General features: G+C 42.0%; 1 protein-coding gene across 1 annotated transcript; it reads left to right on the forward strand.

Moving 5' to 3' along the window:
* Window positions 1-60: 60 nt before the first annotated feature.
* Window positions 61-13,165, forward strand: LOC121937091 (LIM/homeobox protein Lhx9-like). The gene is made up of 4 exons (XM_042479982.1): window positions 61-682; window positions 9,284-9,467; window positions 9,735-9,910; window positions 12,675-13,165. Exons 2-4 carry the CDS (start codon window positions 9,302-9,304, stop codon window positions 13,029-13,031), a joined length of 699 nt encoding a protein of 232 aa, XP_042335916.1. The 5' UTR covers window positions 61-682; window positions 9,284-9,301; the 3' UTR covers window positions 13,032-13,165.
* The last annotated feature ends 1,341 nt before the right edge of the window (window positions 13,166-14,506 follow it).

The raw sequence follows: 14,506 nt of genomic DNA on the forward strand, positions 1-14,506 counted from the left end.
GTAAGTGGGCTAAACCCAAATTTTCCAAGCCTGGGACTTAAAAACAAGTTTTTGTAGAATAAGTCAGAAGCTGTGAAGATGCTTTTCACTTCATGGTCTTAGGAAAGGCCACACAGATTGTTTAATTCTACTTTCATGTTCTCTCTTAATGGTATTCTTTTAAAAATTGTAAGCTGCTTTCGGTACCAACTTTGGGGATAAAATGGGATATAAATAAATCTAAGAATAAGAAACAGTCTGTACAGAAAAAAAAATTCTGCACAAAATAACTATTCCACATGTGAATTTTGCATAGAATCCTGAAGATGTTAAACAGTTTATGATTGAGGCTCCATCCTAGAGAATCCTGGGATTTGTAGTTTTGTGAAGCACCTGTGCTCTTTAGCAGAGGAGGCTATAAAAGACCCAGTGAAACTACAAGTCCTAGGAGTACATCAGACGGAGCTACAGCATTTAAAAGGGTGTCAATCCACATTATTTCCAGAGTGCAGGTGCACCCAAATGCCAAGACTCCTCAGGATGGAGCTGCAACGCTTAAAGTGGTATCAGACTGCATTATTTCTACAGTGTGGATGCATCCTACTTCTATGATGATGATAGACAAGAAGGAGTGTGCAAAAACACGACGTTGGTTTTGCCACAGCTGTTGTGTCCGTGAACCACATCTTCAGAAGAGCTAAAGGTGACACTTGGCTGATCTGGCTTTCTCCATGGCATTGTGTTAACAAGCCTTTCCATTTGCGTGTCTCTCGGTGTATTTGGGTAGACACACTTCATACCCACTGCCCCCTGGTGAGGGTCTCTGTGAGATCCGGCTTCTGATCCCTTCTCAAGCCTCTCATTGTCTGGTTATTGATCAAGGTCCCAGGCCTCATTAAAGACCATTCTCCAGTGGCCTCTCTCTTTGCACATGGAGCATCCTCATAATCCTGTAAAAGGTGAATGGTTTATTATTATAATTTGGAAGCCATTCAAGAGGAAGGCCTTATGAGGATGATGGGAACTGTCCTCCAAGACCCATAACACTGACATTCAAGTCACCAATAAAATTACATAAATGTATATGTATATATAATTGGGTATATTATTATTATTATTATTATTAACCTTTATTTATGAAGCGCTGTAAATTTACACAGCGCTGTACATGCAATCTTTTAGTTAGACGATTCCCTGCCCTCGGGCTTACAATCTAAAATATTATATATGTGTGTGTGTGTATATAAACTGTATATTATGTATGTGTGTTTATATATATATACACACATATATGTATAAAATTATATACAGTATATATATATATATATATATATATACACACACACACACACATACATACACACTATAATATATATATATGTATGTGTGTATATTTATGTGTGTGTATATATAACTCTATATGTAATATGTATAAAGGCACATGACAAGACCGACATACACACACATATACAAAATTCTATATACACATATATATAATTATATACACTTGCAAGTCACACTCTCTCAGGGCCATGCCAACCCGATATATATATATATGTCTCCATAAGTCGGAAACAAATTGAAGGCATAAGACAACAAGAACAATAGATATACGCACAAACATATAACCACATATACATAATGTATATATACATGCCTATATATGAGCACTGATGGACATTGCAGTCCATGAGAAGAGGCACATGGGTCTTGTGGTGCGTCAGATACTTTCTTTGCTTTATATAGGAATTGCAACAGAAGCCGCCTAGAAACAAGGCTATTATCAGGAATCCCAGCAAGACTGCTGCCAAGATTGACTGCTATACAATATTTCCAGGATTGATTGACAGCCGTCTTCCTCGTTTCTCTTTGCTTTGCTTCAAGGCGGGAAGAAAGAAACAACGGAGGAGAAATAATGTCACAAGTCTTTGGGGAAAGTGGCACGGAACCGCAACGTACGAGTGACTGTCCGTGCCAGATTTAATTAAGAACGAAATCAAAATTAAAAACAATTTAAAAATAATAACATCAGACCTGAATAAAGGAAGGAATGAAGCAGATTTTGCATCTCAGTCTTATCACAGCAAATTCATTGGGTTTCTTTTTTAAAAAAATATTTTTATTAGATAATATACATAAAATATAACATACATATTTACAGGATACAAAATATAAAAAACACATATCTCAATATCCTAATGAGTCCTATCACAAACCTAACTTCCTCAGCTGTGCAACTGTTTCATGTTACCTAGCAAATAATAATATAACATACTCTTGATGTTCTTTAAATAAATGGCCTAAGAAACTTACTCTTATTTCCTAGCTACCTTACTGTCATATCCGTTCTGGCTTCCGTGTTTGATATATACACAGCTACAAAGTTCCACAATATACTTCTATACTTAACTTCCCTCTTTTATCAGAGAATATAATCCACGTAACTTCAATATCCACTTTACATAATCTACAAAATTTAATCCTATTACCTATCTTTTTATATCCTTATGGCCTTGTCGTCTCTTTAAACCTTGTAATCCAGCCCGCGTCAAGTATGATTTAACTGACCATAATCTAAATAACAATCCTGTATCTACTCATCAATCTATACTATCTAGTTATATACACAACTGAATATAGAGTCACACATCATAACAAACCTTACCAGCCTTACACATCTTAATATTACTCAGTCATTGCAATACATCTATTAGGTTTCCCTTCTTGTCGTATATAGGAGGTCCATACGTTCCATTCCATATAAAAATGTACTAATGTATCATATTTCATTATCCGTTTCATACATCTCATACAATTTTATTTTCCGTTCATCTATAGACGGAATCTCCTCGGATTTCCAATATCTAGCGTACAGAATTCTGGCCACAGTTATTGCCAAAAATATCACTTTACCGTTTGTTCTTTCCATCTCATTGTCGTCTATTATATTAAGAAGATACATCAGAGGGTCTGGACATGTATCAAACTTGGATTTGTTTTTCATTTCCCCATGGATCAGTTTCCAAAATTGTTTTGCCTTTTCACATGTCCACCAGCTATGCATATAAGTGCCTAATTCCTTATGACATTTCCAGCATATACCTTTCATACCCTTGTATTATTTTTTTAATTTATTATTGTACATTTTAGAAATCTTGTATGGTGTCAAGTACCATCTAAAAAGTGATTTATAGCCGTTTTCCCTAATTTCCACGTTATTTGTATGCTTAATCCGTCTTCTCCATGTCTTTTCCCACTGTTCTAACAATATATTTTGATTCAGGTCTTTTGCCCAATTGATCATATAGTCTTTCACTACCTCTTCCTCTAATTCAAATTTCAAAATCAGATTACAAAATTTTGATATCCTTTTTATCTTTGAGTCATCTTTGACAACTTTTTCTAATTCTGGGATAGCAGGTGCGATGCCCAACACGTTTTGATCCATATCACATCTTTCCCTCAATTGTCTATATGAAAACCAGTTGGCCTTAAAACCTTCATTAACGATCTCCTCCTCTGATTTAATATTTTGTTTACCTTGATCCAACTTAATTATATCACTATATATCTAATCCATTTACTCTCGCTGTAAACTTCCCTCTTCAAAAAAGCTTTCCACCACCAGTTGTCGTCGCTGCCGTTGCCATGTGCCATCAAGTTGTTTCCGACTGGATCTTATACTGTATATCTATATAAATCTATATATAATGGGATTGGCATGGCCATCCTCTGAGGCTGAGAGAATGTGACTTGTGAGTGTACATAATGATATATAACTGTTTCACATATATGTGTGTGTATAATAATATTTATTTATATGTTCTTGTCGTCTTGTGCCTTCATACATGGTTATATATATATATATATATATATACACACACATATGTATATTATAGTTATATATATAATTTTATATACATATATATATACACACACATAAAATATAGTTTATATATATGTAATATATATATATACACACACACATATATATACACACATATATAATATAGTTTTGTGTATATGTATATATCTGTGTGTGTGTGTGTATATATATATTATATATAGTTTTATTGGTGACTTGAATATCAGTGTTGGGGGTCTTGGAAGACATTTCCCATCATCCCCAAACGATGCAGAAGGCGGGGGGACGCCTCAAAGCCAGCCTTTCTGCGCCCTGGCGCCCCTCAAAACCCTTTGGAATGAAATCCCCATCATCCTCAGGGGCGGTGGCGGCCATGTTTTCCCGGGGATGATGGGAATTGTAGTGCAAAGCGGGCCCTGCTGCAGCTGCCTTGCTCTAGGCCGCCCTCTGGTGGCGCCCTTTGTGCACTGCGGCTTCATGACTCACGGCTGCGAGGTGTCTCTCGGGCGCCCCCCTGTAGAGACCATTGACCAGCGAGAATCCCATTCCTCTCTCATGCGCTTTTGCGCTCTCAATGTCTCATAATTCCACACTCAGACGCTTCTGCGTTCTCCTTCCTGGTTCTCTCTGGAGCGCCCTCCTGTGGCTCAAGCGGAGCACTTCTGCCCCTTGACGCTTCTCATTATTATTCCCTGTCCTGGGGCGCCCTCTGGTGGCGGAAAGGAAGCGTTGCAGCCATTCTCAGGCTCCAAGGGGTTCCTGATTCCTGGCTCCTGGGTTTGGGAGACTCAGGGCTGGCCTCTTTGAGTCCAAATATACAACAACAACAACAATGATAATGAGGCAGGGGAGGCAAAGGCTTTGGTCCTGGGCATCCTGAAGGGTTCCCTGCTGCCCTGGATACCAAACTGGAAGACATGGCCCTTTGGGACTACAGCTCCGAAAAGAGCCTCAGGATGGGAGGCAGGTTCCAGTCCTTGTGGCCCCAAGCTCCACTTTTGTTTCCATGAGACTAACTAAAATGAGCAATGAATTAGACGAAATTTTCTTTGATGAGAATGGTCCTCGCCTAGCAAGTGTTTATAAATGATTAAAGAATCGAGGTATAGAATCAGAAGTGGTAAAACACACACTAATGATACAATGGGCACGCGACATAGGAAGAGCTATTGAGCTTGACTCCTGGGAAAATCTTGGCACATTGCAAATAAATTTACATTATGCCAGAATCTAAAAGAGAACTACTTTAAAATGTTTTAAAATATACAAAACAGGAAGAAAAAATGTTGGAAATGTGAGATACAGGAAGGGAACTTATATCATTCTTGATGGGAATGTAAGAAAACAAATGAATACTGGAAATCGATACACGAAACTATGACCAATATCTTACTCAATATGACAGAGAGAAAAATGATACAAATACTTATAATAGTAGAAATTTTGACAAAATTATAATATACATGGTCACAGCAAGAATTCTTTATTGGAAAAAATCTCATTCCATCTAAAGAGGAATAGTTATTGAAAGTAAGAGAAAATATGGAAATGGACATACTCACATCATCAAATTAATCCTCAAAAGACACTATAAACGATTGGGATTGTGTAACCACATCTTCAGAAGAGCCAAAGGTGACTCTGAGCTGACTTTCTCCATGGCATTGTGTTAACAAGCCTTTCCATTTGCGTGTCTCTTGGTGTATTTGAGTAGACACACTTCAAACTCACTGCCCCCCGGTGAGGGGTCTGTGAGATCCGGCTTCTGATCCCTTCTCAAGCCTCTCATTGTCTGGTTATTGATCAAGGTCCCAGGCCTCATTAAAGACCATTCTCCAGTTAATATCCCGGTGTAAGCTCTTTACCCGCAAACATTCGGGAGACTGGGTTTTGGGACCCCTGTTGAGACATTGACAGACTTGTCAAAACCAATTTGTCTTTTGCGATGGTCTTGGGTAGATTTCCTTAAAAGCGGCAGGATGTCCTCCAAAAGTCGAGATCCAATTGTTGGAAGAGATATCCGATGGAAAATGTGCAAATTTGGGAAGTGTCTAACCTTCCACAGGGTGGATTGGCCAAAATTAGCCACGGAGGTGGTCATGCTTTGGACATGCCAGGAGAAGACCTTAGGGTCACCATCAGATTTTACCTTCAGGACATTCTTCCTAATGTTTAGGTGGAATTTCTTTTGGAGTTTGCATCTGTCGCTCTGGGTCCTATTCTCTGGAGCAGCAGAAAACAAGTTTACTCCATCAGCATGGCATCCCTCCCAATATTTAAGCATGGCTATCATGTCCCATCTTAACTTTCTCTTCTTGAATATACCCATCTCCTCATAGGTCTTGATGCTTTCCAGACCTGGCAAGATGATGGCACGAGAGAGTCTTTTTTCCATCCCAGTCCACAGAGAAAGGACATTGATGCCCATTGTCATGAGTGGCGGGTCCGCATGGCCCACTTTGCTCAAAGAAAGAAGACAACAGATGCATCACGAGATTTCCGATCAGTGACCAAAAAATGCGTCGGTTGGGTGCTAAAGAGCTTAGCCTCCCATCCGGTGAGGTTCTCTCTGATTCCTGATCAATACTTGGCCTCTGCTTGAATCGGAGTCTCTTTTTTCATCCCTGTTGAAAAGTCAGGATGGAAAGGGTCTTTCACAACGGTGGGGGATCGATCACCGGCCATCACCCCTTGACCCCGAGAGCTTTGTGACTGCGGTAAGGAGCACAGACGCCCCATGAATGCTGCACGGCGGGGGACCCTGGACCCACGCGGCGATGGCACTTAGGAGGAGAAAATACATGTCACCCCCTTTCTTTCCCCCTTGATGCCATGTGCTTCCCCATCCATCCCAGTCTCATTTTGCAGCAACAAGGGATGTGCATTGACTTGGTTAAGCGCATGGGCCAAGCCATGATAAATGTCCAACAAAAAAGTACTATTGAGTGTATGTATAAGGAACCGTTCTGGATTAAAATCCAAACTTTGAATAGGCTCAGCTCCTTGGAGAGCCCAATTTAATACAATCACCATTTCATCGTATCTTGAGATCTTTTGGAGAGGCCCTCCTCTCCTTCAAGTCATTTCTGGCTTATGGCGACCCCAAAGAGAAACTATCCTGGGGTTTTCTTGGCAAGATTTGTTCAGATGATGTTTGCCTTGCCTTCCTCTCAAACTGGGGGAGAGCGTATGACTTGCCTTGGGTTCCAAGGCCAAGCAGGAATTCAAACCCTGGTCTGCTGCAATCATAGGGGTGCATTCACATTGCGGAAATAATGCAGTTTCACACCGCTTTAGGGGCTATCACAAATGCGTCCTGGGATTTGTCTTGAGCCCTCTCTGCCAAGGAGTGTGGGTGCCTCACAAAACTACAAATCCCAGTGTTGTGTTGGATGGAGCCATGGTAGTTAAAGTGGTGTTAAACTGCATCATTTTGACAATGTAGATGCACCCCTAGTCTAATGAGCCAACCATCACATCCTCCTCATTTCATCTCATCCTTTGTGTACTCTTGCGGAGTCAAGTTTATTACAACCCAAGGGATTTCCATCCATCCATCCATCCATCCATTCATCCATCCATCTTTCCTTCCTCCCTTTCACCTATTTCAGGCACCTTTCTTTCTTTCTTTCTTTCTTTCTTGCTGACATCCTGCTTTTCACTCTGCACAGAAGCTTCATCTCTTTGCACTCTTCTAGTTTTGTTTGCAACACCATATTGAACTGGGATAAATGGTGGAGGTCTTAATTAAAAATTACACTTTATTTTAACTTGTAATTTTAATAAGATCCAACTTGTCCAACTTAACCAGGGTCCCCTCCAAATAGATTTCCTGTCAGATCATTCCAGAAGATGTCCAATTCCCAGTCTTCCGGTATGCTTGTCACATCCTTTTAAAGTCCCTGGAAAATAAGTCATCTCTCTCCTTGGTTCCCTCTCCATGCAAAATCCTTTTGGCAAAAGGGGTGAAAGGATTAACTCTGGTTTTTTGTCCTTCTCCCAAGGAGATTAGTTCGAAAAAGGGAGAATAGAGCGACCGAAAATGATCCGATCTGTACCCTGTATCCCCAAATCAAGATCAAATATTTTGATCAATCGATTGATCTGTTCGCTAAATCCGAGCAAGAGACCCAAAGCGGCTTACAGGAAAATTTTAAACAAATTCCAGCTAAAATCTTATTTACAAAATATATTTTTTTAAAATAGACAATTCTTAATTAAAACATTTTGGGGTGCAAATAAAACATAATTAGAAGATTTTTAAAAAGCAGAATAGTACAGATGTTATGTGGTGTAGTGGTTTGAGTGTTGGACTAGGATTCCTGGAGACCTGGGTTTGAATCTCTGCTCAGCCATGGAAACCCATTGGCTGAACTTGGGCAAGTCACCCTCTCCTAAGTATCAGAGGAAAGCTAGGGCAAATTGAGTAAATCTTTAGGGCCAACAAGCAGTTGGAGTGGTTGCCCTAGAACTCTGAGAGGCTCAGGTTCGAATCCTGCTGGTCCATGGGAAATAGGGCTGAGTCGGAGTTGCTGGATTGGTCCAAATGAGCATCCTTTCGCCTTTGCAGAAACATAATCCCAAACTCTGAATAGAGAAAGGGGATGAACCCCTTTTCAATCCTTCCCAATTCCCTCTGGAGCGGAAAGAGTTTTTGTCTTAATCTGACATGAGCCTGGGCTAAATTCCTCCTGGATGTGGCCTGGATAAATGGGGGTGGCAGAGATGGGAAGGGGATTAACTTGCATGCCCCCCTTCCTGAAATGCTGGCCGCCACAGGCCTTTATATAGCAAGGGGGGAGCCTGGGTTACAGAGTGGGATGGTGGAGGAAGAGAAGGAGAGCTCTTGGTCTTGGAGACGGTGGGTGCGTCTTTTGGCAGAAAGGCCTGCAAAATGGGGAGATGGGGAAGTCGGTTTGGAAAAATAGGGGAGTGCAAGGCTCTGGAACTCTCTCCCTAGAAAGGCCAGCCTGGCTCCCTCTTTGCTCTCCTTTTACCATCAAATTAAAGCATTTTTATTCCTTGAAGCTTAGGAGTGCAGTTGGGCTCTTGGGGAACGTTGACGGGCATGTGGAGAGAGGGTTTGATTTGGGGAGAAGATACAAAGTGAGGGTTTGGGGGGATAATGAATGAGGTTTTGTTCGAGATGTACATGATGTGCATAAGGATGTTGGGGGCATACTGAGCTAGGGATTTTTTGGGGATACACTGAGTGAGAGGTTGGGGTTATATTGAGTGTGGGCTTTTTGAGCATGCTGAGTGTGGGCTTTCTGTGCATACAAAGTGAGGTCTTTTTGTGCATGCTGAACATTGTCGAGTGAAAGCTTTTTGTGCATACAAAGTGAGGTCTTTTTGTGCATGCTGGATGAGGGCTTTAGAAGGAAAATGAATGAAGACTTTTTAGACCGGGTGAATGAGATATATTTCTTGTTCTTGCAGAGGCAGGAGGTCGGCACCATGTACCAACTAAGCGGAGGCGTTGTGTATCCGCTTATCCACTCCTCGTCACTGGTCTACACCATGCAGCCTCAGCAACTTGTGACTGAATGTTACCCTTTGCTCTCCACACCTATGGGCCAAGCCTCAGCTTTCTGCAACATCCCTGTAGCAGATCACTTGGCAGGTAAAAATACATCAAATATGTGATGGTGGTGAGGTTGCCTCTTCCATCAAAATCCAGAATCCAAAATCTTCCCTGTAGAATCATAGAGTTGGATCATAGAGTTGGAAGCACTCCCAAAGATAATCTGTTCCCATTGATGGTGGAGGAAATCCACAGCTGGAATCGGTTTTTCTGTCTCTGTTGGGATTTTTCATTCCTGTCTTTCTTTGTTTCTGTCTGTCTTGTCTCTCCATCACTCATTTCGGCCAAACTCACAATGGTGCCTAGAAATTTTGTTGGCTCTGTGGTACGGACTCCCCCCGAAACGGAGGCGCAGCCGAACAGCCTTCACCGAACAACAGCTGGAAGCCTTGGAGAGGACCTTTGAGCAGACCCATTATCCAGATGTGGGAACCAGGGAACGCCTGGCTGTGTTTGTCAATCTCCCGGAGGCCCGGATTCAGGTAATCTCAGCAACTGTACAATTCCTTGCAAGAAACAGGTGGGATGAGTTTACCCTCATGAATTACTTCAATCCAAAATTCTCATCAATGTAAAATTAAGAGCTTAAATGTGTTGGTTAGTCTGAAGTAGAGTAGACTTGGGTCCAGGTTATTTGAAGGACTGTATCTCTCTTTCAGAGCCCATTATAGCTCTGAGATCTTCTGAAGAGGGCCTTCTCCCTGTCCCACCATTTTCTTAAGTTCATTTAGTAGGAACAAGGGAGACAACAGAGCCTCCTTGTTGGTGGCTTCCAAACTTTGGAACTACTATTGAAGGACACTTTGAGAATCCATCATAACTCTGAGGTCTTCTGAAAAGGTCCTTCTCTCTGTCCCACCACCTTCTCAGGTTCATTTGGTGAGAACAAGGGAAATGAGCCTCCTTGGTGGCTGCTCCCAGACTTTGGAACTTGCTCCCTATTTGAAGGACCATATCTCCCTTTCTCAGATCTTCTGGAGAGGTCCTCCTCTCTGTCCCGCCATCTTCTCAGGAACAAGGATACGGGACCTTTTGGACACTACTTCCAGACTTTGGAACTCCCTCCCTATTGAAGGACACTTTGAGAGTCCATCATTGCTCTGAAATCTTCTGGAGAGGTCCTTCTCTCTTTCCCACCACCTTCTCAGGTTCATTTGGTGGGAATGACGGAGACGACCTACCTTCCTCTGAAAATTAAAACTTCAATTGCACTTACTGTATATACTTGATTATAAGTCGACCTCATAAGTAGAGGGCAGGTTTTGGGGCCAAAATTATGGATTTTGATATGACCCATGGATAAGTCAAAGGTAAAACTTAGGGGCATGTAACAAAGGATGTAAAGGATGATGCAAAGGAAAACAATGCCAAAGAACTTAGAAAATCCCAGCAGACATAACTCTTTGTGCTCATCCTAAAGGCTGGATGGATGAGAGAGTAGAGGAGACCCATGCTTCTTTTTGGTGCTCCTAGGATGGACTAGCTCTCGCCTTTTATCACTCTATTCAGAGAAAAGGGATGGTTCCATAAAGTACAGTACTTACATTGACCCATGGATAAGTCAACTCAGTTTTTTTGGGATCACTTTTTTGACTAAATTTTCTAGACTTATACATGAGTCTATACAGTATATCCTGCCTTCCTCCAAAAATGGGATCCAAGGTGGCATTTAATGCTGTGCGAGTTGCTGCTTTTTGGGGTTATAGTCTGTGGTTTGTATAGTGTGTTAATGCATTTTTAATGTCTTTAGCTTTGCTGCATCATGCTTTCAAGTCATTTTTGATTTAATTAATGCAATGCTAGCATGGCTCTGGAGGCCGAATCCATCCACATGCCCCTATCCGCCCACATTCCCCCGGGGTCAGAAAAGGAGAAGTTGGCTCTGCTTTCTCCAACCTGCTCCTATCATGGAGCTTGGTATCTATTTCTTTTTGGAAGCCTTCCTCCAGGGCAGACTTAATGTGCAGGTAGCTGTTCAGCAGCCATTTGGAAAAGCATTTTTAAAAAGAAAGCTAACAGGAGCCGCACGGTATTATTGCCGCAGGTAGAGATGCCAGAAATATGTATATATTTGGATGGCCTTAGGCAAGCCGCACACTCTCAGCCTCAGGAGAAGGCAATGCCAAACCTCCTATGAAGAAATCTGGCCTTTTAGAGGTCAAATGGAAGAGGGTCCACCATGCCTCCCAGTATCTCCCAGTTTATGATAGGGGCATTCCTGGGTCGTATTGAGGCTTTGCAAAAACCCACGTACCCAATTCCTGTTTTAATTTAACGTTGTCCAGCTCACCCTTCCAGTTTATCCTTTCCTCTTCTGCCAAGAAATGTCTAATCCTCCCAGGAGGTCTTGCTCAAAAATCATTGCAATGCACAAAAGAGAAATAAAAGCCGTCGGTATTTTGAGCAAAGGCATGCGCCTGATCCGAGGCTGTTTGATGGCCCTTAATTCACCCTCAATGCCCTTTCTTGGCCCCCCTCCAAAAAAGGGGGCTCAATATAGCCATGGCCTTATAGCAAACAATTGCAAAAAGGTCAACTGTTGCAGTGAAAGTTTTATTTTGATATTGAATCCTTCATTGGAAATGGCAATATTCTGGCTCATGGTGATTTCCTTGTGGCAAGGAGTTCCACTATTCAGCTCCCCTTAAGCTACTGCAAAGCCAAAATAATAATAATAATAATAATAATAATAATAATAATATAAGGCACAGTTAGAATCTGAAGATTAGAATCCACATCATTGGCAATCCAAACCTCCAGAAAGTAATACCTAATAGACCATGAAACTACTAAATAATAATCATAATATTCTTAGTTGGTCTAGATCATTGGTTCCCAAACGTTGGTCCTCCAGATGTTTTGGATTTCAGTTCCCAGAATTCCATGCTGTTGGGGCTTCTGGGAACTGAAGTTTAAAACACCCAGAGGACCAGAGTTTGGGAACCACTGGCCTAGTTGCCTTTGCAGCCTCTTATTAAATCTTTGCAAGTCTGTTATTTTCTACTGATCTCTACACCTTGCTTTAGAAACAGCTAAATTCTGGGCCCCAATAGTATCAAGGAATTCCACCATTCAATTAATTTTCTACTGAAATCTCCATCCTACAGAGCCCTGGCAATGAAAGCGGGGTCAAGCTGGATTAATTCTGCAGTGTGGATGTAGCTGAAGTCTTGCACTATCTCCTTGCAAAGTTGTTTTGCACCTTTGTACCTTCTTCACACTTCTCTCCTCTCCTTTTTGCTGCAGGTGTGGTTCAAAAACCGCCGTGCCAAATTCCGCAAGGGCCAAGCACCGGAGAAACCGCGCCGGGCAAAAGTCCCAAGTGCATTCAAGGCAGGAAGAACTGATGGAGGAGAAGAAGGGAATGCAATGGAAGGACATTTGCAGAAGGCCGGGATCTGGTCTGAACCGAGAAGCAAGAGCATCCTATACCAGTTCCTGCTCTCTGGGATGAAGGACGGCACAGCATCCTCCCTGCAGCATCTCCCAGTTTGCCCCATTGATGCCAACCTGTTGGCATGGAGGGCCATCCAAAGGAGACATGATTTGGGGCTGGGTTATGGGTCAGCATTGCCCTGGTTGGCTTATCTGCTGGAAAACTAGCTTTCCATAGATGGACTCCAGGAATAATCCAGTTTGACCCCACTTTAACTGCCATGGCTCAACGCTATGGAAGTTGTAGTTCTGTGAGACATTTAGCCTTCTCTGTCAGAGAGCTCTGGTGCAATGGCAAACTAAAGTTCCAATAATAATAATAATAATAATAATAATAATAATAGTAGTAGTAGTATTTATTTATATTCCGCTTTTTCGCAAAGAAATCAAAGCGGATTACAACAATATATTCCATAGCATGGAGCCATGGTGTCGGAGTGGATTATTTCTTCAGTGTGGAATCAGCCTCTGAAGTTGGAAGGCAGTCCCTTTCCATCAAATTGTGAATCCTTGTGTTAGACTTTAAAGGGATTTATGGAAGTGTTGATTAATACATTATTGGTCCATCGATTATTGGGTGATCAATGGGTTTATTCTGATTAGGACCAGCCTGCATGGGTTCCTTGCTATTGTTGTAGTTGTGTGCCTCCAAGTCATTTTTGGTGACCCCAAGGCAACCCTATAATGAGGTTTTCTTGGCATGTTTGTTTAGAGAGGGTTTGCCTTTGCCTTCCTCTGAGGCTGAGAGAGTGTGACTTCTTGCCCAAAGCCACCCAGTGGGTTTGCATGGCCAAATCAGGATTCGAACCCTGGTCTCCAGAGTCAAACCGTGACGTAAAAGGAGCTTTTCACATCACGTTTTGCAACCTTTGCAAAGGAGGCAATCCTTTAATGGCATGTCTATGCACACACTTTTAATCTAACCACTTTAAAAACTGCTTTGAATTCACTTGTGGTTTGGTATAGAGTTTTAAAGTGTGATTTGACACTGTAGCTGTGTGTGTTTTTCTGTGGCAAATTTTCCAACTTCACTGTGTGTTCTCATGATTTCCCTTTTTTGTGGGGGAAAACACAGTTTTACATAAATAAAAATTGTGCCAGCAAAAACTGGCAAACCTTTGAGGCTGAGAGAGTGTGACTTCTTGCCCCAGATAACCCAATGGGCTTTTTTTTTTACCAAGCCAGGATTCGAACTCTGGTCTCCAGAGGTGTCGCCCGATACTCAAACCATCCCTAGAAGGACCAAAAAGGGAGGAAGAAGAAGAAGCTGCCAAAGAGGCAAAAGTAGGTCATCTTTCCATTCCTCCCTGTCTAGTTTGTTCCTCTTAATCCAAGCCAAAATTGGGATGGAGAGCGTCCCAGGCCTGAGTCAGGCAAAGTTTGTAGGTGGAGAATGATGCAAATTTTTTGGGTTCAGCGAGGCAGGGCTCACCCCGAGGCCTAACACCTTGGCAAGGTCAGGAGGAAGCGTATCCTGATATTCCAGTTGCCCAGTGGATGCCAAAGGCTCAGCACATCCCCAAATGGGGCGTTGCTGGCCATAATTATTGCACCCGGATGCTTTTTAGGGTTGTCAAGAGCTACTCTTGGAAGAGAAAAGGCCATTGGGGTTATTCCTTTAACCTGGGAAGGCTGGAGAGGGT

Source organism: Sceloporus undulatus, chromosome 7 (assembly GCF_019175285.1).
Source record: "Sceloporus undulatus isolate JIND9_A2432 ecotype Alabama chromosome 7, SceUnd_v1.1, whole genome shotgun sequence".
Taxonomy (NCBI): Eukaryota; Metazoa; Chordata; class Lepidosauria; order Squamata; family Phrynosomatidae; genus Sceloporus; species Sceloporus undulatus.